At 43.6% G+C, this 27,165-nt stretch overlaps 1 protein-coding gene across 2 annotated transcripts in view; it reads left to right on the plus strand.

Annotated features, from left to right (window-relative positions):
* Nucleotides 1–939: 939 nt before the first annotated feature.
* The window catches only part of AGA (aspartylglucosaminidase), a 284,566-nt gene continuing 258,340 nt past the window's right edge, over nt 940–27,165 (plus strand). The window contains exons 1-2 of one of the 2 annotated variants that reach the window (XM_086949806.1): nt 940–1,369; nt 23,872–24,025. In XM_086949806.1, the coding sequence (XP_086805932.1) occupies nt 1,252–1,369; nt 23,872–24,025 (272 nt within the window). In that variant the 5' untranslated portion in view covers nt 940–1,251. Of the gene's footprint in view, nt 1,370–22,443; nt 22,620–23,871; nt 24,026–27,165 lie in introns of those variants that run through there. The other variant, XM_086949807.1, reaches the window with a different exon arrangement.

The following is a 27,165-nucleotide window of genomic DNA, read 5'->3' on the forward strand; positions in this document are numbered from 1 at the left end:
CAAAAAGACCAGCACAGTTGCTCAAAGCTGCGCGCATACCGAAAAAACGTGAAGTGCACGGTTGTCTTAACCTAATATATACTTATTTTGAATTGTACTTAAATGGTTGCCTATTTACTGGCTTTTATACTATTGCGCAACTTCCTCTGATGTGTATGTAATACTTACCTTTTGTCCTGAATTTTGACCTACTGTCTTGAATTTTTGTCCTGAATTTTTAAACTTACCATCCTGAATTTGCACCCATGCCAGTTGGTCACCCTAGTTCCACTGAAACTAATAAAAATATATATGCTTAGGACTTCCGGGGGGGGGATCCGTAGCAATCAGAATCGTTTACCATAGGCAGCTTATCACATAAATCAACAAGGTTGGCAGGTATGGTATATATGATCTGGTAACCGGAATATTAGACACTAAAACGTGCTCCATACAAATCAATAATGCTTGCCTTCATTTGGTGCTTTTCATTCTTTTGAAAGATATTCGCCCTCGTGACACGCCCCTTTGCGCCACAGACTATATTACCATGTTTGCAAACATAGCTCACCCTCTAAAAGCATTTTTTTCTCCTTTCATTTTAATGGAATCAATAACTTCCAATATCTAGCCTCGCCCTCGTTTGAAAGCCAAAAGGTTGACAAGTACAGATCTCTACCGCAGGTGCCTTACTTTTAAGATCAACAAAGGCCTCCATGTCACCAAGATATTTATCACCTTGTTATGCTTGGATTTTTAATTTGCATATAAGTGCATTCTGAGCGTTGTAGCCTTGGTTAATTGAATTGAACCAACACACCTGATAACATCTGATCACTATTTTTACCCACAAAATATCTCAATACGCCGTCTGTTTTTTGGCCAGTTAAGTAGACCAGTTTTACTATCACGCTTCTGTGTTATCAATCATTTCTTTGGCGAACAGAGTATGTACTAGATAACGCACAGGTAAACACGTCGCTGCTCTGCTCGCCGCGCGCCATTACTCGTCCCTCAAGGATAAATCCCCGTGACGACTCGTCGCAGTATCCCAACTCCTACTCTTAGTCTCGATTTGTTGGTTCCGCAATCATTTTCTGCCACTTAGAGCACTGGTGGCGCTTCCTTCTTTCAGTGCAGGCGGCTGTTGGGCTGGACCTTCTTTTGTGTCTATGACTCGCTCGCGCCTGTCTTCCGGACTGAAGTGTCACGTGAAGCCTAAAGCTCACGCTGCTGCTGCATCTGTAAGCTGCGCGCACTGAAGTCTCCGGGATGCTTTTGTTTCAGGGTCTCGTCTGCATTGTCACGGTCTGCAGCACAGCTTCAGCAAATTTGCCTCTGGTTATTAACACATGGGGAGCCGGAGCCTTCAGTTCAGCCACGGAAAAAGGTAATACCGGCACTCTGCTGTGTTTCAAGGCGAGCGCTGCCTAACAGCGCACTCTTTACAAGCTTCAGCTCTCACAACGCCCAACTTACTTTCACTTCCTACACATTGATCATATCTCGCCTTACTAACTGACTCCCCACGCTAGAAGGCATCCCATCATCTGCCCGCATACTCCTTGAGATCTCCCAATGAGCTGTTCCTTGGTACCTTACTCCGTTCCAGCAGAATTTCTGGCGTTGGTACAATAACCTGTAAGTACGAGACAAGCGAAATAAACCATGGTGCTCAAATCCAGTTTTTGAAACTAATGCTGGTGCAGGCAGACAACCCAAGAATCGTAATTTGCATCTTAAATACGTTCCTTGGTCCCTCATTCGCTCTCTTACTCCTTTAGCTTTTATAGGGAAGTGCTCCCTGCATTGGGACTCAGATTGACTGGCAGTGGTAAGTTTGCTTTCTATTTTATTGTGGTCTCCTGGTAGATTTTATTTATTTAGTTATTAACCGCCTGATTCATGAAGCAAAATTGCACTCGCAAAGGGCAAGATTCTCAGAATCTTGCCTTTTGCGAGTGCAATTTTGGCATTTGGGATTCACAATCCCAAATGCTAAAATCGCTAATGAGGAATTAGCAAATATGCGAGGATTAGCATTTAAGGAATCTCTATTAGAGATTCCTTAAATGCTATTCATGACACTTGCAAAAATTGCGATTTAGCAAAATTGGGCCGCTATTTACTGAGAGGTCAGACCTCTCGGTAAATAGCAAAAACATAGAAAAATGCTTTTAAAAGCATTTTTCTAAGTTGCACACACACATGTCCTTTAGACATGTGTGTGCGCAACACCTGTTCAAATGTGCATTTTAGGGGTGCTACAGGGTGTCCTTTGGACACCCCTGGCACCCTTAAAATCGCTATCTGATTTGCGAGTAGCAAATTGCTACTCGCAAATAAGGGATACTCCCCATTCATTCCTATGGGCCTTTTGGCCCATAGGATTGAATGGGGAGGTATTCCTTTTTTTGCGAGTAGCAAATTGCTACTCGCAAATAGAGAACATGTAGGAATCGCTATTGATTTAGCAATTCCTACATGAATGCTGTTTTGCGTGTCCTCAATAGCGAGTCGCTATGATTCGCTATTAGGGCCACGCAAAACGGCCCGTACATGAATCAGGCTGTATGTTTTATATAGCGCGAACATGATCCCGAAGCATATCAGAGCGCTTTACAATAGGAGGGAAGGAAGGTAATAAGTTGCAGTATCGGCATCACATAACAATAATCCATCAAACATTTACAACATAGAAAGGGTCAATAAAAAGTAAAACAATAAGTAGTACAAGGCGTGTTGAACGGGGAGCAAATGATAGGTTAAAGGAAGAGTAACACTCAGTGTCGGTTGTAAGTTTGTAAGATCAGAGCCTTAGAACAGATGATCCAGAGCTAATTAAGGTAAGAACTTGTTTATAAAGAATGTTTTAACTTCCAATTTGAAAGCAACCGTGGAGGGGATTCTGTGTACTTTCGGTGGAAGAGAGTTCCATATCTTTGGGGCAGCGCCAGAGAATGCTCAGTGGCATGCTTTCTTTTTGCAATAGATCTGTGGTTTCAGGCGGAAAGAGTTAACTATTCTTGAGGGTCTATTTAGGGTGACCAACCGTCCGTAAATTTCACGGACTGCCCGTTATTTGGGCCTCTTGTCCGTTGTCCAACAGAAAATCTTTCACGGATGCCTTTTGTCCGTAATTCTGGGCGTTGGTGCAAGCTATCTCCCCTGCAAGCAGCCTGAGAGTTCTCTAACTCTCACTGCAGTGGCCAGATCGCACTGTTGTGAACTGAAGGGCCTGCAGCAGCCCCTCCCGGCACAGATTGCTATCGGCCATTATCATTCTGTTGTCTTCCTGATTATCAAACACAGAATGATAATGGGAGACTCTGTACAGATAGGCATTTGCTGCCAGAGGTCTTCATACAGTGAGGCGCGCCCCACTTAGGGTCTGTGACTGCATTCCCAGGGGAGGGGGGGGGGGGGTGCAAATGCCTTAGCAAAGAAGTGTAAATGAAGATGGCCTGGAAGGCTGGCCTTCTTTATTGGCGCAATTCCAGGCTGTTTTCATTTACAGACTTGAAGTTTTAAATGTACAAATCGTACTATGGGGGCTGGGGTCATTGAGAATGGTGGCAGGGTCAAAGAGGTGGCTGAGAAGAATAAACTGTTCTGTAAGGACTTTGTTATTTCATATGCAGTTACGAAGGCAAAAAAGTGACCCACACACAATAAAATAAAAAATAAATTCAGGTTTAAACATCGTGTTATTCTGGCAAATCCCTTGATCTCCGGGGCCTACAAACTAATCTGACCTTCTGTAATGTAATAGGCGCTCATGGCATTCTGCTTTTGCTCAGAAACTAGTGATAAATGAAGGCGTCCAAAGGTATTAATGTAAGATGTCTGATATTTATCAGAAGACACTTGTATGTCACACTAGTAGGTACACTGAAAAAACCTGGAAGGGTCCAGAAATATACAAATGAAAAAAAATCCAAATTGGTATAACATACATTATATTTGTTAACAGTGTGGCAAATTCAACAAATGCATATGCCAGGGTCAATTCACCCAAACTGATTTAAGTGTTCCTGAGCGTCTGCATGATGCTGGTGTCTCATCTCTTGCACAAGGGACCGGATTCCTCTCCGTTCATAACAAGTTATGCAGCCTGCAATAGATGTACTCAAAACACAGCTTTGATAGACCACTGAGGTAGTTGAACATGTGGATGAGTGTTCTCAAGTAAATTAAAAAAACTTAGGGCCTCATTTATGAGGCTGTGCGTCACTTTTACGCCGCCGGTGAGTCACTTTTTGTGACACACCAGTGGCGTAAAAAATGCGCCCTGTTGCGCCATAATTACAAAGTGACGCATCTAGGTAGATGCGTCACTTTGTAAACCCTTGCGCACATTATACCTGCGCCAGGTATAATGTATGCAAGGTGGGGCGTATTGACGCAAGAAAGGGTCGTAGAAATGACGCAGTGAAATCTATGAGATTTCACTGCGTCACTTCTAGGACGCAAATGCGTCAATATCTTAGGCCTGCCTCACAGCAGGCGTAAGACTGACGCAGGCCCTTTCACATGGGGCCTGCCCTATGTGACACACTCCAGCAATGCGTCACTTTTGCGCCATACGGATACGTCAGAAATACTGACGTATCTGTAACTCCTTGCGACATGATGCGTCATATTATACATATGACGCATCACTCATGTCGCAAGGAGGGCGCACTGAGAAGTGACGCATCGCTGCTTTCACGCAGCGATGTGTCACTTCTCTTAAATGAGGCCCTTAGAATCTGGGGTCAGTTTTTCATTATTCGCCATAGTCCTTTCCCGAATCTTCATTTTTTAAAGTCTTTTGCCTTCATTTTATTAGGGACTTTTGCCGAAGTGTACACCACACCCAGAGCGGGGAAGGTGTCTTATTTTTTTTTTTCAGACTAGGTGGGCTGCCTGCTCTTCTGCCACTGTAAAATGCTGACTCAGCAAATTAGGAGTCAATAACAAAGTTTTTCCAAACATTTGCCCATTTTCACATGTTTTAAGCATATTTGATTTTAATTTATGGTTTGCGACGGTGAGAGGTATGCGTGTTTGTGTTATTTTAGCAACTTGTGATGTCATTGGATTTATGTGAGTACCTACTCTGTGAAAATGATGTGGCATGTGTGCATGATGATCTGTGTGTGTGTGTGTGTGAGGGTGCATCTTTATGAGATTATGTATGATGTAGGGTGACTATCCATCTATAAATTTCACGGTCCGTCCGTAATTTGGACCTCACATCCGTTGTCTGTGAGGATCCCTTTTACGGACGCCTTTTGTCCGTAATTTTAGGCATTGCAGGTAACAACAACTGCATGAAGCCTCAACTCCCTGATGGGGCCGCCTTCCACTCCTCCTCAGAGCACAAGAGCAGCCCCACCTGCCCATTGTCATTCTGTATGCTGGCTGACTGCCACCTACAGAATGACAATGGTCCAGTCTAGGCTGGTAAAGCATGTGGTGGGCCTCCCCCAGGCTCTGTCTAGGGCAGGGCATTCTGTCAGACAGAAGAAATGTGCAAAAACGCCAATGTATCTACATGAGAATCCAGCTCAACAAAAGGAGCTGGTGAAAGAAGTTAAAAAGAAGGGGCTGGAGTTCTTTCACAGTCTCGTCATTTTAGACCGGATGCATTTTCAATATTATATTCAAGGAAGCCATGATTGCTACTTTTTTTATTTTATGTAGCCAACAACCATTGACAAAGCCAATAGTTCTGGCTTGTTGCAGGTGTAACATTACTTGTTGTTATATATCTGGATACAATGACAGAAGAGGCAAAATACCAGTCGGGCAGCACACTATACTAAGCACAGATTTTTAGCTTACGTGTTTTAAGTCACACCCTTAATCATATCAAACACCCCCTTTGGTGAGACCTCCCGGTATTTTCATCCCACTTAAAGCCCTGGAAAGAACACCATGTCACAGTCATCTCAGGGCCTGGCACAGTGCATCACGCATGACTCATGAATTTCATGTTTTCAGATTTCCTATGTGCAGGGGCATAGGGACCCTACCCCCACCCATTGCTTTAGGAACTACAGCAAGGGTGAAATTCTTGATGGGCCTCTTCTGTTTGCAACTTTGCAGACCAAGGCTCAGCTCATAATTAATATGAAAAGAGGGGCAAGTGAGTAAATGAAGGAATGGGTAGATGGCTGGATAGATTAGTGAAAGGTTGAATGGATGGATAATGAGACCAAGGATGTATGGATGAGTGAGTGGAACGATGGATGAATGAAACAGTAAAAAGATGTATATATGGGTGGAAGGGTAGATCGATGGGTAAAAGGGTGGATGGATGAGTGAACGGGTGGGTGATGGGTGAGTTAATGGGTGGATGGACGAGTGAAATGATGGATGGATTGAGAAGTAAAAGGGTGAATGGCTGGACAGATGAGTTAGCGGGTGGATGTAAGGATGGATGAGGGAATAAAAGGGAGGGTAGATGGACAAATGGATGGATAGATGAGTAAAGAAGTGAAAGGGTGGATGGATGACTGATGGGGTCAATGGATGGATTCATGAGTGGATGAGTAGATGGATGGGTGGAAGGAAGGATGGCTAAGTGAAAGGGTCGATGGAGAGAGAAATGGAAGATGGATTGATGACTGAAAGGGTGAATGAGTGGAAGGATGAGTATCTGGGTGGATGGATGCTTGAGTGAAAAGATGGCTGGATGGGTGAAATGATAAAAGGCTGGATGGATGAGTGAATGGATGGGTGGAAGATTGGATGGATGAGTGTACTGATGGATATGGTGAACAGATGAATGCATGGATGGATAATGGATGGATGAGTGGAAGGGTGGATGGAGGGATGGATGAGTGAAATGATGGATAGAAGGATACTTGATGGATAGGTTTGCAAATTATTGAATATGTTTGGATATGGATGGGCTTAATTATATTCTTTTGCGCGACCTCCTCTGATGTGTCTGTAAAACTTACCTTTTGTCCTAAAGTTTTGTCCTGAATTTTGACCTCCTGTCCTGAATTTCTGTCCTGAATTTTGACCCTTTGTCCTGAATTTTTACACTCCCTGTCCTGAATTTGCACCCATGTCAGTTGGTCACCCTAGGTCTACTCCCTCCGCATAGTTCTAGCTTTTGCGCTAGATAACTAGGGGTTTTAAGATGGAGGGCTTTGTGTGACAGGCAGGCAGTCTTTAGCTGAATTTGTGCTTCGTAGGACTACCACTTAAGAGATTTTAGAACTGGGGTTATGTGTGCATTTCTTTTGGTCCCATAACCAGTCTGGCAGCAGCGTACAATTAAGCCCTTAGTGGGGCCAAGGTATATTTGGGGAGGCCACAGAGCGTAGCACTGCCATAATCTAGTCTTGGCAAAACAAGCGCTTGGACTACCTGCTTGAAATCAGCTTGAGGGAGGAAAGGTTTGATGTTCCTGAGTGTCCTCGACAGGTGATTAGCTCCCTTGCACACTTTGCTGATATGATTCTTCATGTCCAGATGCTTGTCCAGGGTGATTCCGAAAGATTTGGCTGAGTCAATGATGAGGGGGGAGCACTTTAAGGCAGTGAGGTGGTTCATCCAAAGGTCTAATTTGGGGATGTGATTCGGAGGCAAAACGAGAAGCAATTCTGTTTTGAAGGTGTTGAGCAAGAGGTGGTTCTCAGTTAACCAGGTTTGAGTGGACGTTAGAGTAGTGTTGAGTGATATGTTATCCAGGAAGGATATTTTCATGTAGAGTTGCGTATCATCCATATACATGTGGAAAAGAATATTTGTGGAATTTAGTGTATTGGCTAAAGGTTCCAAGAACAAGTTGAAGAGAATAGGAAATAGGGCGGACCCTTTGGGGACCCCCATGGAAACTAGAGAGGGCTGGGAGAGAGAGTGGTTTGCCTTGATACTTTGTGATCTATAGTAGAGGAAGGACGAGAACCATTGCAACACCCGACCAGATAGGCCCATCCTGTTCTTCAAGATGCAAAAGAGGTTATCATGATTGACATTGTCAAACGCAGAGGAAAGGTCAAGGAGGATTAGTAGGTATAGGAGAGTAGGGTCTGCTTCCTATAGTTACCCCCACTTTTTGCTGTGCTTCACTGGTTTTTCGACTTTAGTATGGCTGTGGCCCTGCTAATCAGGCCCACAGCCTAGCTTTTCTCTCTCTAAATTGATACCCTGTACTTTAGGTACATACCAGATTGGTTACTGAGGCTCCCTTGTGAGCCCCTGTATATGGTACCTTAGGTACCCAGGGCATAGGGACCCCAGAGGCCTACCAGGGGCTGCAGCATGTATTATGCCACCCCTGGTTAGCCTTCCAAACTGACACCACAGGTCTGTACTTACGGCCTGGGTAAGGTGGTGTGATCTCCCCTTACTTAGATATAGTATGCCTATATCTACCTTGTATATAGACACATAGTAACCTATTAGTCACTCTTATGGCAGGATTTGACAATCCTGAAGGCAGAGTGGTTGGTTTTCTGTGAGAGGGTGCCCTAGCATGAGCTGAGCCCATCTGCAGCTTTCGGAACCAACTCCTTATAGCTGTTCTATGATATAGCCATACCATATACTCTTAAGTGCATTATAATCCTCACTGTTAATGCTAACTTTGGTTTGGCTTTATCAAAACATGTCTTGTAAGGTGTCAAACACTTTGTAATACTACCCCCCCCCCGCCATTTATGGCGGCGGAGGTAGCATTCCACCCTTCTAGAGGGAGAAGACATGTAGTTACTGGTAAACCTGGTTAATGTTCAACAGAGCCCCAGCATCACAAAATAGATGCTGCTGCCACAGACACAAGTCTGCCCTCCTGCTGCTGGACGAAACTCCGGCTGGGGAGGACTGGACAATAGGTTTTCTGTCCAGGGAGGTGCTGGCACCTCCCCAGACAGGCTTTAGTGTCTTGAGGCAGGGTGGGTTGCATTCAGTGAATGTTTTTCAGACACTGCCTGGGGCACAAAAGTTGCTCCATGCATTTCCCAGCTCAAACCGGTTGCTGGGGCGCTCAGCCCCAGCTCTGGCGCAAAACTGGACAAATGGGAAGGGGTGTAACCACCCCCTCCCCAGGTCCACCCATAGGAGGGACCTTCGAGTTAGTCAAACCCCTAAACCTACTATAAGTATAGAACCCCAGTCCCTAGGACTTTAAATTACCCTGGACGAAACTCTGCAACATATATCTTGGACCTTCGACATTCCATATCGACTGGAAGATGGAAGAAATCTCCCTTGTGGTCAAGGAGTGATCACCCTGTTCAAACAGGCACCAACTGCATCTTTGCCGGTCTGCATTTTTGAGGCTCCCACCGGATCCCGAAGAATCTGCGGCACAGGACACAGACTTCCAGACATCTCTGATGCTGACCTGCGCTCCCAGCAAAGCTGAGACCTGTAGCGGACACGAGAGACGTGGGACCGGAACTCCTGGACATCCTGCATCTTTGCAACTGCACCTACTTCCCAAGGTATCCTGAAGTTGTGCATTTGGGGTATTTGAAGCCCCTGACCTGAGCACCTTTTGCACCGAAGCTCAGAGGCCTACACTCCACGAGTGTCCAGTGGGCCCGCTTTGTGCATTTCCGCTAGAGGTCCCTTCGCGGTTCCTGGTCCATTGAGTAGCGAGCCCCCATGAAGGCCCATGTTTAATTTGAACCAGCAGGTTGAGACAGAGGTATTCGAAGGAGGATGGCATAGAAGACTCCGAGTGGGAAACAGAGAGTGAGCGCCGATGTATACGAGCTAGGCCACCACCCAGCTTCAAAGCTCTGTCTAGACGAATTGACGTGGTTAGGAGGCACTAAGGTCTAGGATAGAGTGGAGGAGGGATTGAGACAAGTTTCGGTGAGGAAGATGATGCCAATCATTGTGATGGATGAGGTTGAAGATATTGGAGGCATGTTTACTGGCTGACCTGCAGTTACGTAGTAAGCATTTAAGTCTCACCGGGGTAAGGGAGGATAGGGTCTGGGTGATGTTCACACTCATGAGGTTGTCATTACTAATGACTCTGAGATTGTGAGGGGGTTCTCTGTTTGAATTGGGGAGGATGGCTTAAATGTGCCCCGGAGGGAACGTGTTGAGGTCTAGAGAAGGCAAGTAAGAGTTTAGTAGGTCATCAATATCATTTGGCGCAAGATAGGTCTTCAGCCTTCTGGGGCGTGAGGGGGCGTTAGGTAAGGGTAAGGTTTCTGAGATATAGGGGGGGGAGACATTCCAGGGCGAACTCTACCACTGGGGGGGTGGGGTCTGGGCAAGTTCGCCGAATAGAAGAGGGAGCTGATCAAGGGGAAGAGTTCAAGTGAGAGGGCTTTCAGTTCATGAAGTTCAACCAGAAGAAGGTGCAACTGGAGAGATATATCGTCCAGGCGTGCCACCACTTTGGTGCTGGGTGGGTGTAGAGGTTGTGTTGGGAGAACTGTCGGATAGCGGGTGCCTCGATGTATGCCCTGGGGGTCTTAGACGGTGATGGGGAAGGGGGATTAAGTCATTAGGGACTAGTGGTGTTCCAGGATGCTTGGATGAAGAGGTTAGCAAAGGAAAGAGGGTGGGAGGGTCATTAAGCAGTGAGTCAGGGACGGTCCGGTCCGGGTTCAAAGAGTTTGACCAATAATGGTCGGTGACGGGCAATTGCCATGTCTCCGGTCTAGCGGGTAGCGTGGAGAGAGGGATGAAGGATTATTAGATGTGTATTATTGTAAATTGCTCTACTTTTGTTCTTTAAACTAATATGGCTGTGCAGTGGAGTCTTCATACTTTAACTCGACAAGCATTGGCTAAGCTGACACCTTGGCTAAAGAAACAAACAAACAATAGTGCTATGATTTAGTGACCACGTCATTGTGTAGACACAGCACCATCCAGCTACAAGCGCCTTTTTATTCTCCAAGTTGTATCGGTAATTTTAAAAAAAGACTACTTTTTTGTGTGGGAGAAGCAACACAAATGACATTGGTGGGGGAAACAACATAGGGCTTGGGTGGATGAAATATCGCTGAGGAGGCAGGTGATGGGAAGCAACACGAAGGGCGGTGAGATGGAGCTAGAAGGAGAGGGGGTCTGGAAGTGTTGCAGCAGAAGCGCAGAAACATTTTATTATCATGCGCTTACTGTCCTTACTACTTCAACCATACTGGGCCTTTTACAATCAGAGAAACGGCAGCATTTCTATATACCACAGAGACAATGACCCTCTGACTAATCTTTCTCCGCCGATGGGAGGGGTGGAAATTAGGGTGTGCCAAACACCTCATTAGCTGTCCAATGAGGACCATTAATTGGCAGCCGACTCAAAAATTTGACACCAGATTTAGATAGACCACTCTTAAAACCATACTGTAAAAATAGAGAATGGCAACTGAAGACTCAACTTACTGAAGAAGTTAAGTTGAGTTAGAATTACACAGACCAAAAGAAATCCAATGCAAAACAGAAGAAGTAATACCTGGTGTTCTGACAGCGCTCACTGTTTCTGTCTACAACACATTCAATCTTCAGTAAACAGCACAGTTCAAATGGAAGAACTAGCAGGATTCAATAACGGGCTCAGACAGGTATTCAATTAATTTGGTCATTGTATTAAAGATTTAAAATTCATGGCAATAAGTACTCCTTTAAACATTTCTGTTAAGAGTACCACAACCTGTATAAAAGCGGCGGTAAAGCTCTGGGCCAACCTTTCAATTTTCTTTAGGTAAATGGTCCTTTGTTGTAGCCTGAGAAGAGAAGGGGTTACAGACCAGTTTAGATCCATAAACTGTTTGACTGTACATTAAGGGCCAAATTATGAGTCTGGTGGTCCTTGGACCGCCAGACTCGTGGTGCCCCGGCAGTGGCAGTCTTCCGGCCGCCACATTCTGATTTTGGCTGTCGTGCCACCCTGGGATCAAGGACTCTGCCAGGGAACTGCTGTTCCCTGTGGGTGGCGTGGCAGTCTTGAGGCAGTAATATGCTTGGCAGGACCTCACTGCTCCCGCCAAGCATATTACAACTTTCCTCACCGCCACTTGTTTCAGGGATGTATTTCCTCCATTAAAACAGTCTCGATGAGGAAAGAAAGGGGGCTCTACAGGGGTGCCTCACTCCATGTGGAAAAAAAAGGAGCACAAACCTGTCAACCGTGTTGGGATTGGGGTAAAATGTGATAAGAACATATGGTATCCCAACTGGTATTATTCAGAGGCAATTAGTGAGGATATGAGTACAACATTATCCACAAGGAAGCAAGGAGACTCTATTTGATTATAGCATGTGCTCAAGGCATCATTTATATAGACATTTTGGGGAAAAAAGGCAAAGAAAGACAATTAGCAGTTGTAACAGCACTGTAATACATAAATAAAATAATTGAAAACAACCCAAATTGCACGTTGTGCTCGAGGTGTGTGAGTGAAAACCAAGGTAGCGACGCAGGTGACAATGTGAACAGCGTGGGCGGCGCAAAGTGACTGGTGCATAAATATACAGTGAATAGTTTGCACAATGTGGTTCCAGGTAACTTGGGGAGTTTGTTTCTACTTCAGTTCAATGCTCTGTTCGTGAACCACTTTGTGTAACGCGCCTATGATCGTGCTGGAGTGTCGACTGCATTTCGATCCACATTAATCGGGATCGTTTGGGGTACATTTGATTGGGTGAGAGTTAATCCACCTAGATCCATGACTCGCTTACCAACTGCGATTTCGATAGCCATATGACTTCTACCCCAGGACGCACGCCACTAGATAACCACGCCTGCGTACCGCTTCCGCCTTGCCTTGCGTCCCTGTCTCACCCTCTCCTTTGCCCCCATGTACAGCACTGCCTACGACCCAACCCAGTCCTGATGAAGATCCCGATTAATGTGGATCGAAACGCCGTGGACACTCCAACGCGATCATAGGCGCGTTACACAAAGTGGTTCACGAACAGAGCATTGAACTGAAGTAGAAACAAACTCCTCAAGTCACCTGGAACCACATTGTGCCAACTATTCATTGTATATTTATGCACCAGTCACTTTGCGCCGCCCACGCTGTTCACATTGCCACCTGCGTCGCTACCTTGGTTTTCACTCACACACCTCGAGCACCACGTGCAATTTGGGTTGTTTTCAATTATTTTATTTATGTATTACAGTGCTGTTACAACTGCCAATTTCTTTGCCTTTTTCCCAAAATGTCTATATAAATGATGCCATGAGCACATGCTATAATCAAATAGTCTCCTTGCTTCCTTGTGGATAATGTTGTACTCATATCCTCACTAATTGCCTCTGAATAATACCAGTTGGGATACCATATATTCTTATCACTCCATGTGGATGCATACAGGAGGGCACCACATGTGCTCCCCTGTGTGCATGCACCCCCTGTTCCAGCACAGCATGGACTTCACAGTCCATGCCATGCTGGAACTTCCTTTGATGTTCATATTGCGGTGCCCATTCTATAGGCACCGCAGTGGGACCGCCAAAGGAACCGCCCACTAATGACTAAAAAAGTGGTGGTGTGGCTGCGGTCCTTGAAAAGGATTTATTATAAACTCAAAGCCAAGGTAATAATAATCCAATGTAAAATATACTGTAAGTACACAGAACTATTAAAAGAAGATCAAATCGATGTACAATATTGGTCCTTAACAGCAAAGAACAAATCAAGATTTCTGTAATTGCAATGTAAAAGATTAAGAACAAAGTCTGAAGATTGGACACATGGTTTCTATCCTTCTCCCCATACTTAGGAAAGAATTGCAGTATTTAACTATCTTTACACTAAACTAAGAGTAAAGGAAACCCTATTAATCCAGAAGGAAGAACAGGTATCAGCAGCAGAACTTCTGAAGAATTTCTGTAAGCAAAAGCTCATTTATAGAATAAAGCCACACAATCAGAAGTCAGGAGAGACTGTACCTCTCGAAGTCTAAAATACATCTCTCTGAGTACAAGGTAAGTTCACTGATAAGAAACACACAGAAAGTTCAGGACACATGACCCCACATTATTCTGCTTCAATATTTCCATTTCTCGTGAAGAGTTCCAGCGCCTGGTATAATACTCCCATTTTCCAGACTTCGCTTCTGAGACATCCTTGTATTCCTCCCTTCAACAGATATCGCAAACTGGTAGCACTCCTTTGTTCCTCTAATTAAATTTAATTAACCTTGCCAGTTTTTCCTCGCCTCACTATCTTAAATTACACATTTTTTCACTAACTAAGAATGCTTTGGTCTGCACCTGCTGAAGGGAAAAATACATCACAAACAACTTTCCCAGTCAATGTTAAATGTGCCAACTGTAAGCTTGAGGCCCACAGTCATGCTAACTTAGCCAGTTACTTTCAAAAGCATATAACTGTGCAATACACATACAATCCTGTAAAATATACTAATGCATATAAGGTTATTCATCTATATTGCACTTTCGCACATGATTACACTTTTATTTATTAGAACAGCAACTGACCATGTTATTATAGGCACAACACCAACACTCTCATGAATAATTCATTCCTAATGTATGGAGAATGCACTCCATCAAATTCATTTTAGCGCAACCCTGGTACCATCTTAGCTTATAGATGAATTTTGACAATGGTTCAGCTGTTCCTAGTAGAAAAATAGTTAATGCGCATACTCATTTAGAACACTCCAATACTTGCCCTTACTATACTAGTGCAGTACGTACATTGATTATTATTGTATTATGTTGATACGTGGGGCCAAATGTACACACACATATATGTGGCCTTATCAAGATAAGAATAGGGGAAAACGTTGCTACTCCAGTGGTAAACATTTAGGCAGGCTTTATAGGAAGGTAATTATCAGAATAAGTATTAGAGGTAGAGTCCCACCACCATTAAGGCAGAATGGACAGTTCGTTCTTTAAAAACTCAGGTCCTATGAAGAAAGCTATGGGGTTCACTTTTAAAGTTCATTAAGGGCGAGTCCATTACCATAGAACAAGGAAATAAAGGTAATGGATACATTAAAGTGGTTTGGCAAAGAAGGTTTCAGTCCATCAGCTACCGAATGTAGCATCAGCAGGGCAGTCCCAAAAGTAAGAGAAAGTTCTTAAAACTCGATCAGTATAGCATCCTCTCTCATGGGGGGAAAAAAAATATGGTGTTGCCCCTCCTTTGGGTTTTTGTCTTTTATAAAGTCTCTAAAAGAAATCAGTGATGTAGCATCACACCACCAACGTAGGTTCAGATTCACATAAGTCACCTAAGACACTTGCAACAGTGAGATACTTTTCTGTGCTGGTCATGAGAAACGAGAGATAGGCCTAACATCAGTGTAAACCCTGCAGTCCAAACTGAGGTGGCATGGTGAGCAAAAAAACGATTGATTTAACCCAGATCTGTCACTGGGGGTGAATGTTTGACAATGTACAGCATTCCGTCCATCATCTTTTTGTGTTGCTGTAGTCATCCTAAGGTGTAATGGTATGCCCAGAGTGTGCCACTGGATTCAAGCTAGCCTGCCTGATGAGGGGTAATACCCCAAAACTAGTCCCAGGATGCTGGTTCCCAGCCCAGGAAGGACCTGGCTTGGCAGTTCGGGCTGGACTGGTTCCCTGGTGAGCAGGGTCAAGACTGATTTGCGTATGGCTTGTTCCAAACGGAGTGGTATGGTAAGCTAAAAATGATGGATTTAACCCAAATCTGTGACAGGGTATGAAGGTTTGACCATGCTCCGCATTCCGTCCATCATCTTTTTGAGTTGCTAGAGATTGGTACATGTACAGGACAAATATAGCAACATTTCACTAGATGTTAATGGGATATTGTGCATAGTCAGGGGGAAAGGTTAGCACTAGAGAAAAAACATTTTCGAAAGAGCCTTTAAGCTAGGGTTAAACATTTTAAATAAAATAAACTCCAGATCATCATCAAATATAATGTAATTAAATCAATTAAAATACAGAGAATATATAGAACTTTTATCAAACATTATTAAATAAAAATAGCTAACGTTAGAAATACCCTATTACCACAATTTTTCTTTAACTTTAATATAAGTGTATAATTTTCTAAATGCACATCACAAAATGTGTTTTCTACTTTTAATAAAAGTTAAAATCTCTAGAAATATTATGTAAAGTTTCAATATCGTTTCTAATTTCTACACATTTTTCACCGACTTTTCTAAATGGCACATTCTAACAGAAAGCTTTAAAACACTAGGCCACTTCACTCAATATCACAATTTCATCAGTAGATGTTAATAAGCAACATGTACATAAGAAATGTATTAGTGCAACTTCGTTTATATATATTCGTATTACTTTATGTGTGTTTTCTTCATCTCACGTTTTAAAGCACGCTTTTACGGTGCTTCTACTACACTCAGTTTCATGTGTCACTGTGTCTAACGTGTGGGATTTTTAAAATCATGCTCTATAAGAAGTAGCATGGAGAGAGACAGGGACGGAAGCAACATGTAGGGCTGGTGGGAGAAGCAACACGTGAGATTGAGCAATGTGGATTGGGCTGGGAAAAGCACGAGTGAGAAAGCAACACAGTGAAAAAGTACACTTTGGACAAGCACATGGGTGACCGAGAACAAAGTGGAGTATGGCCAGGGGAGAAAAATACATGAGGGAGACAGCTGGAAATACATGCACTCTCATGGAGTTCTGAATTAAAAAGAAAAAAAAGTAGTGCTTGAAAAGCAAGCAGTGGAAGGACACGAGTAATAAGTATATGATACTGGAGGGGACACGCACAAAAGGTGGAATGAAAGCCCACACAAGCTAACATATGAAATGCAAGCAAATAAAAGTGACAGTAAAACCAACAGTAGGTGGGCTCTAAGCCCACTGTAAGCTGGCAATCAGTCTTTATGCCAACAGACCACTTGCTCTGTCTGATAGACAAGACTTGAAAATTAAGGTAAAGCATTACCCGAAGCAGCAATGGCCTTGGTAATAACCTGCTGCATGCAATTGTTGGGACCTTAACCTCCATACAAGACATCCTAGTTTCATAATTGCATTCTATATTGATAAACATCTTTAAATGAAAACAACCTATCAATATTGGTAGCGGAATAAAACATTTCTGTATAGTGATTTGTGTACCTGACGTGCATGTTTTATCAATGAGCATTTTATTCGCTGAGTTGTCTTGCCGGCTGGGTATTTAATTGTTTATTTAGGCATTTGACCTAAAGGATAAGGTGTGATTACAACCACTCTTACTGGAAAACTTAATTTATTTCTACAAGGCCATTAAGTGACTAGTATTTTGGAACCTGTGTCTTCGTTTTCTGTTAATGTATCTATAAACATCACACAACAAAAAAAGAACATCCACTTAAAACAAGCAGCCTGTATGCCTTACCAATTATGAATAAATAACTACTACCATTATTCCTCTCATTACTTGCTCTGCAGTCTCTCTCTTTGTTAGTGACTTACACTCTATCGCCCCACGTTTCTCTTTCTTTAATACCGCCTTTTTCATGTTTCACACCTCATCTCCTTCCTTTTCATTGTTATCATTTAATTCTCTCGTTCTGCATGCTCTTGCTTTTGTCTCGTTGGTGCTGTTAATATTCAGGAAGCTGTGTACCCTTTCACACATGTCTCCATCAATTCCTACGTAAAATGCCACACGTGAACATTTGCTCCATATATGGGCTAAACATTTGGATGAACCTGTAGTGTGAACACCTGTTATGACAGTGAGAAACACTTTGGAAAACTCGCACTACTTTCAGCCTCAACTGCTTAAATCTGAGTTGTGCCCCCTAGTATGCTCTATAGGAGACTCAAATGTTGTAGGGAAAACAAAGCCATATAAACGTCTGTTAAAACAAAATACTCGTAGGAAAAGAAGGCACATATTCCATGGAAATTAAGTAAAGTATGTGAAATGGGACGGTGAATGCTTCACTGACTTTGATTACCTTAATGGTTCTTGCAGCCATTGTTGAGAAGGAGCCCAGTGTATTAAATTGTTCAGCAAATGTCCTAAATACAGGGCCTGATGATCGGGATCATTTTCAATGTCTGTTATTAATTACTGCCAGCACCACCTGCTCCACTTAAAGCCCCGCTTAATATTGGTCCTCATTGGCTAGAGGGAGAAAGCACATGTGTCTAAACCCGCCTTGCATCTTCATAGGATAATCGGAGTATGGATTCCTGTACTCGTGGACGTAGTTATTTAGTTCCCTTGAGTAGGGTGAATTTTATAATTGGTGGGCCTGTGCCTCTTGTTTCAAATGAGGTATTGCTAGCCACTTACATAGGTTTGATGTAATTATGGGTCAGGCTAACTGGCACTGAATGGTTGTTAGACATGTGATGAGCAGGATAGGTTGCTGATTTGGTAACGTTTTGCCAACCATAGCTTCAGTGTCACGTTGTGCTCCTGTGGGTGTTGGGAGTCAAACATTTTCTTAGGTATATGTGGTCATGTATTTCATATCAAGCGTTGATGTGCAGGTTATTTTGGGTTTCTGGAACAGTCCGTGTTTACTGGGCACTAAGTACACAGTATGGGTATTGTCGTGTACCATTTGTGTCCCGAGCTACAATGCTTGTGCTCTTCAATGGAGCAGTCCGTGTTCTCCCACAAGGCATTTTACTTTTCTAGGAAAACAATAGTAAGCATTCAGGGTTTAGTCCGGAGTCTGTGAGGGTGTTGGATATAGAAACAAAATAATTTGTTAACAGATAACTAAATAGTTCAGTTAAAGCTACAATGAAAACTAAAAGATACTAACATACATAGAAACCCGAGTATATTTAGTACTTCTTCGCCCGAGGTAATAGATTTGTTTTTATATACCCCATGGACAGTGGTATCCTGTGGAGCTTGGTTTAGATTGACTTGGGGAACTCCAGTGGGCTCCGATCTCAGGTTCAGAATGAAAGCTAAAGTCCTTCTAAAGGGAACAGATATGCTATAATTCTGGACCCTAGTTTGTTCTCGGAATATTGCTATGGTACCAAAAGGTTGAATTAAAGGTGTCATCCATGGAAATAGTCCAAGTCTATTCTAAAAGTCGCCACCTCAACAAATGTTGAGCCCAAAATCTCACCAAGCAGGGTTCCTCCAAATAAGTATTTAAGTGCTTCTGGGTGTCTGATAGCCTGATGACTCGATATCCAGTCACCTGGATCCTGTTGGGGATATTTCCGTTTAAATTAACTCAAGATACTATTTAAGAATTCAGTCAGACCCTTTACTTTGAAATGCGGTACTGATGAAATTAGTGGATCAACTTCCACTCGGATTACCCAAGGGTACTTTAAACTTGCGGATCATGTTTGCCTGACTGTGGTCAAAATATTCAGTTGGCGGGGTTACCTGTGTGACTGAAGCACCCACTATGCTGACTCTTGAAACAAGTACTAACTGTCAATTGGTCAGTTTCACATTAGACTTGACCACAGATTTAACCTGCAATATCTCTAGAACCGGAAGTTCTAGAAAGAGGGCTTAAATGATTCCAGATCCAAAACACCACACCCGCCAGCCGGTGGAATTGGACCCCGTTTAGTAGGATTAGAAGAGCAACTAATTCTTGGTCTCTCTTGAGCTGTACAAAGACATAGACACCCTAAAGGCATAGACTGAGTTGGGTTCGATGTAGGCACACAACTTTTATTTTAGTTATTGATTTATTTATTGGAGCAGCAGGACATTTCTAACAAATGTTTTCATTTATTTATAAACCGATTTTTACACATACGACATCATGGCTCCAGGGCCAGACTGTTAACATAGCATTGTGAACAAACTGGAAGAGGGGATGAGAAAATAGACAAACCACACTCGTAGCTTTTGGGGACGCAAATAAAGACTTGGCAAACTAAACATTTTCAGACATTTATGAAGCGCTATGAACTCTACTTTTAGCAGAAACAAGTGGAAAATTACTTCTAAAAAGGGATTAGAAACTTTGAAAGTCCCACCCTGACCCTAATGTTACGTTTTTTTCGAAGTAAGGCAACTTAAGAAGAGACCAAGAAGTCAATCTCAAGTTCCTATTCAGAACATGGGGAGAAATGTGATCAGGCTAGAGCTTGGAACTGGGGCAGTATAGAGTAGCTTAAAGTGAATTATCTGCTTGAGTGGCAGCCAATGCAGTGAGCATTAGGAATCTAATACACGATCCAATTATGAAGATCAAAAAGTATTTGCATTACCATATTTTCAATGCAGTGCAGCTTCCATAGTTGAGCACCTGATAGTCTAAGGTACACTGTGTTTCCATAATTAAATTGTGAGAACACAGAGACACTCGCCACCAGAGCACATTTCTCCTGAGGGATGAAAAGGCATAATTTTCTTCAGGATTTATAGGAGTACGAAACATGGTCCCCAGACTTTGTTGATCTAAACTTTTAGATTAGGTCCTGATCAAACCATATGCGTAGGTCTTCAGTCTTCTCAGCTGGGTGAGAGTGATTTAAAATGCTGGCATCACAGAACTTGTTAAAAAATATTTATCTTCCCCAAATATCATAATTTGTAGCATTTACCTGGAGAAAATTTGCCACCCTCTCCTGGAAGACAGAGAAGCAGCGGCCATGGTAGCCTATGGCGCAAAAATTACCTTGATCATATTTAAATAGCAATTAGATGTCATAGGTGTATGAGATAGTCTTGAAACCAAAACTACGGAGGTCATCTAAAGGTTTGTCATAAATGTTAAGCATCCAGAATCCCTTCTTCTGGCAGTGAGGAGGGACGGGCTAGATCTTTGTGAGTTGCTGCCCAAACCTGCATGTTCAGGGTATTTTTTGGAGTCGTCTAAGCGGTGTGCATCTAAGTGGGATTGCAGTCATGTGTCCATCTGCATAAGTAGTCGGCTGTTCCATTCTGTCTGCTTAGGGTCTTGGTAGATCTTGTGCGGAAGGTAGTTTCCTAGGTGCTAGTCTTGTAGTTGTGGAGGATATGTCCGGCTGGTAGCATTGTGGAGTGCTTAAGTTGGTCTGTAGGCCTCACATGGGATATGGAAATCACTATATAAATACTAATAGAGTACAATAGAGAGCTGTATGTTTCTACTCATGTGGTATTTGTAGAACATAAAGGCAGTAAAACACTGTACATTGTCAGAAGCAAAAATAAGTCTAGGGGTCTCCAACCTTTTCTGCACTGAGAGCTACTTAAATTCAATGAAACGCATTGCGAGCTAATATTATTATTAGTGCTGTATAAATTAATTTTTTTTTATATGTATATTAATTCATCCAACCAAGCAAAAGCTTTCTAATTTAATAAACTGGGCTGCACGCAGGTGAGCTACTCAAAGGTAGTCAATGAGTGAATAAAGAGGTAATATGGGTTCTCGGAGCAGAAGTAGACTTACTGCATCATAATGTACTGTTCTTTCAAGAAGTGGGTCTTCATCTCCTTCCTAAGTTGGAGTAGGGTTGGGGAGGCCTGGATAGATTCAGAGAATTTGTTACATAACCTTTTTTGTCTTCATTTTTACACTTTGCTCCAGTCTGATGGCGTCCTGTCTGCGGGTGTACCGATACCCGCTGTAGGTGATTAGCTTGTCAGCCAGATATCCAGTGTGCTAATTAGGATTGTTTTGAAAATGATGCAGTTGGTTTCTAAGATGTTGTGGTCTGGTAGGGGTGCTTGTTGGGATCCAAAGGAATGGGGGCATGTGATCATGTTTATTCAGGCCCAGGATAAGTTGTAATGGGGGTATGTATGATGCTGTTAGGGGAAGCCAGTGTGGAGCCTCTGAGACCATTAAGCAGGTTCTTGTCACCCTCCCAATGCGAGAGCCTGGAGACTTGAACAGCAGTTCTGAAGACTCTTTCTGGGAGGGACTTTTTTGCTTTCTTTACTAGAGAGAGCTAGTACCAGATGGTCTCTGTTTTCTTGGAAATATTTTCCTTGATGGGGATGTTGGCATTCAGGGTAAATCCAAGTCACTTGGTGTTGTGTAAAAGTTGGGGTTAGGTCTGCCATTGAGCCAGGTTAGTGGTCCTTGTGATTCTATACTGATGTTTTAGTTTGCTGTTTCCTTCAAGATGTAATTTGCAAAGGACAGCTTTATCCTAGTAACTTATGTCCCCTCTAATCTCTCTCTCCCCCTGTATCTGTATCTTTATTTATTTTTTTCCCTGGTCACCCTTTAAAAAAGTCTGTAAGTTCCTGAAATGATGTGGGTATTTGTATTAGACAGCTATTGGCAATAATTCACTTGGTCCCTTAGTGATGGGTAATTTTCGCCTCAAATGCACTATGCCCGTCTTCGCTTTGCTGTAGGTTGTCCTTGCATGCTGAGCCAGTTGACAGGCTACTCTGGGACTTGTGCATGTAACGTATTATGGAAAGTACTGTTGGCTGAGCAATGGTTGTAACATAATGGCATTATAAATCACCTGGACACCTTGATTAGATAGCAGCCATTTAGCAATGGCAAAACATTGGGTTACTCAAGTTAATATGTTACCAGCTCTAATGTGAGAAAAGAGCACAGGAGAAGATGCTTTAACCTTGGCATTCTATAACACCAGTTGTCTGAAGGTAATGGGCCACAGTTGCGAAGAGACACCATGTATAGCAACTGCATTTGTGTGTTTTGACAGAACATGTATGGCTTCCTGCAGGGAGGAGGCAGGAGTTAGGGATTTTAAGGGGTAGAAAAGAGTGTTTGAATTGAGAGGTCCTTAAGAGCATGGAGAATTACACATGGTAACTAGTGTCATGTAACATGCATTATTAAAAGCTTAGGACCAAAGTTTCTACCCTCAAAACATAAATCGATTTCTACCATCAGTGCAGACTCCACTGCTCACAGCCAACCTCCCCTGACCCCCACGCGTTAGACCTGGCCCCCCCACAGATTCATCAGTAGGGAGCACAGGAGTAAGACCAAGACCCCTTTAATGGCCCCTCATCAGTATAGGAAGAGATGATCCTACATCTGGGTAAGTTCATAATCTGACCCCAAGCACATACTTCCTGTCCATCATTCCTTGGATTCACTTCTACCTGGCCACACATGCGCTCAACATTATTTAATGGTGGACAGCTGATGACCCCTACTATTGCACATCATAGTTCAGTGTAAATGGTAATACCTGCCCCAAATATCCGGGTGGCCAGTTCAAGGATTCTGTTGCTTGGGTGTAGAATGGAGGAGGAGGCCATCATCTAGCACCAGTCTGGTTATGGGAGGTCCGCAATAGCACCGAAATGTAAAAGGACCCTTGAGGTTAGGGCTTTGTCCTGTTTATATCATCTTCTTCCACTATACTTGCTTCTTTCGTTTTTGGGACCTTACAGACATAGGCAGTGGTTCCCAAGCATGGGAGCTAAGCAGGAATGTCCTCCTTGCTTGCTTACCTGCCCCAAAGCTTACATCTCACCTCCATTCTCTGCACACTAATTTTGTAGACTTGACTAACTCCAACATAGCCAGCATGTTAGTGTCCATGCTCGTGCCTAATCCAAATGTTTTGGAGCCTAGATACATATACTCTTACCATGTTGTACCAAGTGCTAGACCTTTGACTTTCAAATCCAAAATAAAATGGCCTCTACTTTAGTATAGTTATTATCGAAGCCTGTTAAAAAATGCACTGTTTTCATTTAAGCTGTAGTTCTGAAATGGTAAAATATTGCTGTCCTTCTAGCCTTTCTTTGTGTAAAGCCTTTAATCCTTTAACTGAAAAGAAGCCAGGTTTATATTTTATTAAATAGTGTGCAGTGTATTTTCAGTAGACTATATCCATTTTGCAGTCCTGTGTTTACATCATTTCTGTTTCTCCACTTGCTGGTCTGTGCTTAGAAAGACTGGAGAGTGAAAACAAAAATTTAATTGATAGTCTTTTTTCCCAACTTATTCTGCTGGTTGTAAAGCACCAAAAGATTAGTTTCGTTATTTTCAATGATTTAGTAAACTTGCAAGATATGAGTTTCTTTCTGTTTGCATTGAATTCAGCATGGAGCATCTTGCAGTCTGGAGGGTCTTCGCTGGATGCAGTTGAGATGGGCTGTGGCCAGTGTGAGATCGACCAGTGTGACGGCTCTGTGGGTTTTGGCGGCAGCCCTGATGAACGCGGTGAGACTACTTTAGATGCCATGATTATGAATGGGTGAGTACTTTTCTTCTACCTTCCAGTTACTTTGGGGATGATATAGTGGTATTCTTGCATGCTTTATGGCGCATCTGTTTAAAAATGAATTCATTTCTACAGGAGTAAACTGAACGCCATTATCAGTCATAATCTCTCCTGGAATGCATTCTCAAGCAAAAAGTTTCTAAAAGCCATCAATCCCTTTCCTTGTGGTAGGCTCACAAATTGGTTCTACTTCTATCCATCTTGACAGATGATCGATCATTACCATGAAGTACCTGATGCGGCTGGTTAATATATGGTATGATCCTAAGACGTCCAAACCCTCATGTTGCCAAGCCTTGCGTGGACACAATGTGATGGACTCACCGGCATCTGTGAGTCCCACAGGGATCATCACTCTGCCCCACACTTTTCGACATGTACATGACTTCTCTGGCTAACATAATCAGTTTGTATGGAATCAACAGCATCTCGTGAGCTGACTACACTTGCTCATTTTTTCCCTCTCGGGCAACACTGACACCACCAAGACAAACTTCAAACAATGCATGACCAGCATGGTCAGTTGGATGAAAGAGTACTGCTTCAGGCTCAACACTGACAAAACTGAAGTGCTGATCTTTGGGAATAAGAGCTCACCTTGGGACTTCACCCGGTGGGCCACTCAACTCGGACCCACAACCACTCCAATGACCACGCTAGGCACCTAGGCCGCATTCTGGACTCCAACCTCACCATAATGTCCCAGGTCAAAGCCGTCACCTCTGCATGCTTCCACATCCTCCCCATGGCATGTACAATCTTCAAATGGCTCCCACTTGGCACCAGACGTACCGTCTCACAGGGCCTAATTAGAAGCAGATTGGACCAAAACAACACACTGTGCCCTGGCATCCTAACCTAACTTCTCTTTAGACTTCAGACCATCTAAAATGCTGCCGCCAGATGATTCCTCGACCTCCAACGCCCATCTTATGCCACTCCTCAGAGAACTCCACTGGCTCCATATACAAAAGTGTGCCAGTTCAAACTTGTCACACACTTATTATAGTCACTACACAATATTGTACCTGTATATCTCAATCGCCAGCTTCACTTTAACCAACCCACTGGACAACCTTTCTTAGTATCACTCTGACTCGCGCACACACACCCTGTATCCACAGAAGCAAAGCGGGAGGCCTGTCATTCTCGTACAAAGCTGCCAAATTCTATATAATGTCATCTCCCAACTTATCAAGGCTTCCTCCTTAATTCTTGATTTTTCCTTAATAAACTAAAGACCTGGCTTATCAAATAGTCTTCTTGCAGGAGCATTGAGACTGCCTGTACTCTGGCCCAGCCTCACCACACACATATACAGCGCCTAGATACCCTCACGGTGGGACAAACCACACTCTAAAAATCCTGCGTACCTTTGATTACTTTATATATGGATATGATGGTTTTATGTGTGTCTGTGAATGGTACAATACATAGAAGTGTAGGGCTGGGGCCCTGGGGTAACCTTTTGATACACATATTACAGTAGCTGAAATCAAGGTGGGAACCTCTAATCACTCCCATAGACTTGTGTTGTGGGGCTATCGGATTTGGAGAGGGTTCTGCTGTGAGAGATTGGTTTCTGGAGGAAGAGAGAAAAGAGGAAAGGGCACTTCAAAAGAAAGCAGGCCCCTAACAAACTTAAAAGACTCAGACTCTGAATCACATTTGGTGTCTGGAAATGGACTATAAGAAGGTTAGCTTGAGACCCCAGAAATTGTCAATTGTCAAGATGCCAGTCGGGCTTGTTTGAGAAGGAGAAGCTCTGCAAGACTTCTGCCTGTGACGAGGACTGGGCGCCAAGGCCTGCTAAGCTCTCAGGTAGCTTACAGGACCACCTGCCCTGTTGCCTGGTGCACCAGTGCCTGCCTGCTTTCTAAGACCAGTCTGTCCTATGAGGAAGAGGAGGGCACTGGATGGAGTGCAATCCAGTTGAGGAATCCTATTGAGTGGATCCCTGTAGCAAGGTGTGAGAAGACGGCTGCTGCACTGATTGGGTCATACCCTGCGTGCTGGGAACATTTGGTGACCCCTGCGTGCCAGAGGAGTTCTGGCATGAAGTGAGCTGTTACCATTGCTGCATTGAACGGTTTGTTGCAGTGCTAAGTCGGTTACCCCGTATGCCAGGTGGGGCGCCGCAAAGATTGATGCCGTGCCTATTGGGCTGTAGCCCATGTGTGGTATCAAGTCAGCGGACCCGTAGGCCAGGTCGGGCTGCCATGATACTGCTGTGCCATTTGTGCCAGAGCCTTGCTCAGCTGAGGAACTGTGACCCTGTATACCATTGCAAGAAGCATTGTCCAGTCGAGACCATCGACAGAGGAAAGAGGGTGTTATGGTGGCCCTAGTTGGCCTGAGCTGTTACTGAGGACCAGTACCAAGATCATTGAACCCACACCTGTGGGATGAACCGAGGAACTTACCCAGCATAGGAGATACATTGAGAACCTCTTCCCCCTCCCCCACCCCGCACCCACCAGCTGCTGCAGGACAGTGTGTGAAGGAACTTGAGGACAACTGAACACAGCCACCTGAGCCAGTTCTGCTGTTTCATCCCCCACAAAGGGAGCTCAATCAGATACTCGAGTTGCTCGGATCCTGCTGGTGCGGGGAAGACAGATTTCAGGTCCGAAGGCACCAGGGGCCCCAGGGGAACTTGCTTGCCAGATAGCTCTTCAGTTCTTGAACACTTGTTGTCCCTGTAAACCCTGTTTTCTCTGTGGTCCCATGAATGGGGTTCTGACAGGGTGACTAAATAATGTTTAAAAGGGAGAACTTTACCTCTCAAAAAGGTTTATTTTTACAGATCGCACTGCAGGTTTTACATGGTAGCAGTCAGCCAGGTTGGCTTGAAGCAATGGTTTACTTGTTACACTAGTGGATGCACAATAAATGCCACAATCCACGGATGATATCTAATTTTCTATGCAATGGGAGCAGTTTCTACCCTGTATATAGGTGGCCGTATTGGAGTGTTAACTTTGCCTAGCGGGGAGTAGCCAATTTCTACATGTTGGGGGTCAGAGTCCATACACTAGAAATTGAACAGCATTGGCCCCGTGTGCGGAGGCTAAACACCAGCAAATACAAGTTAATCAAAAAATTAGGGAGAC

Source organism: Lissotriton vulgaris, unplaced genomic scaffold (genome assembly GCF_964263255.1).
Source record: "Lissotriton vulgaris unplaced genomic scaffold, aLisVul1.2 SCAFFOLD_884, whole genome shotgun sequence".
NCBI classification, from domain to species: Eukaryota; Metazoa; Chordata; class Amphibia; order Caudata; family Salamandridae; genus Lissotriton; species Lissotriton vulgaris.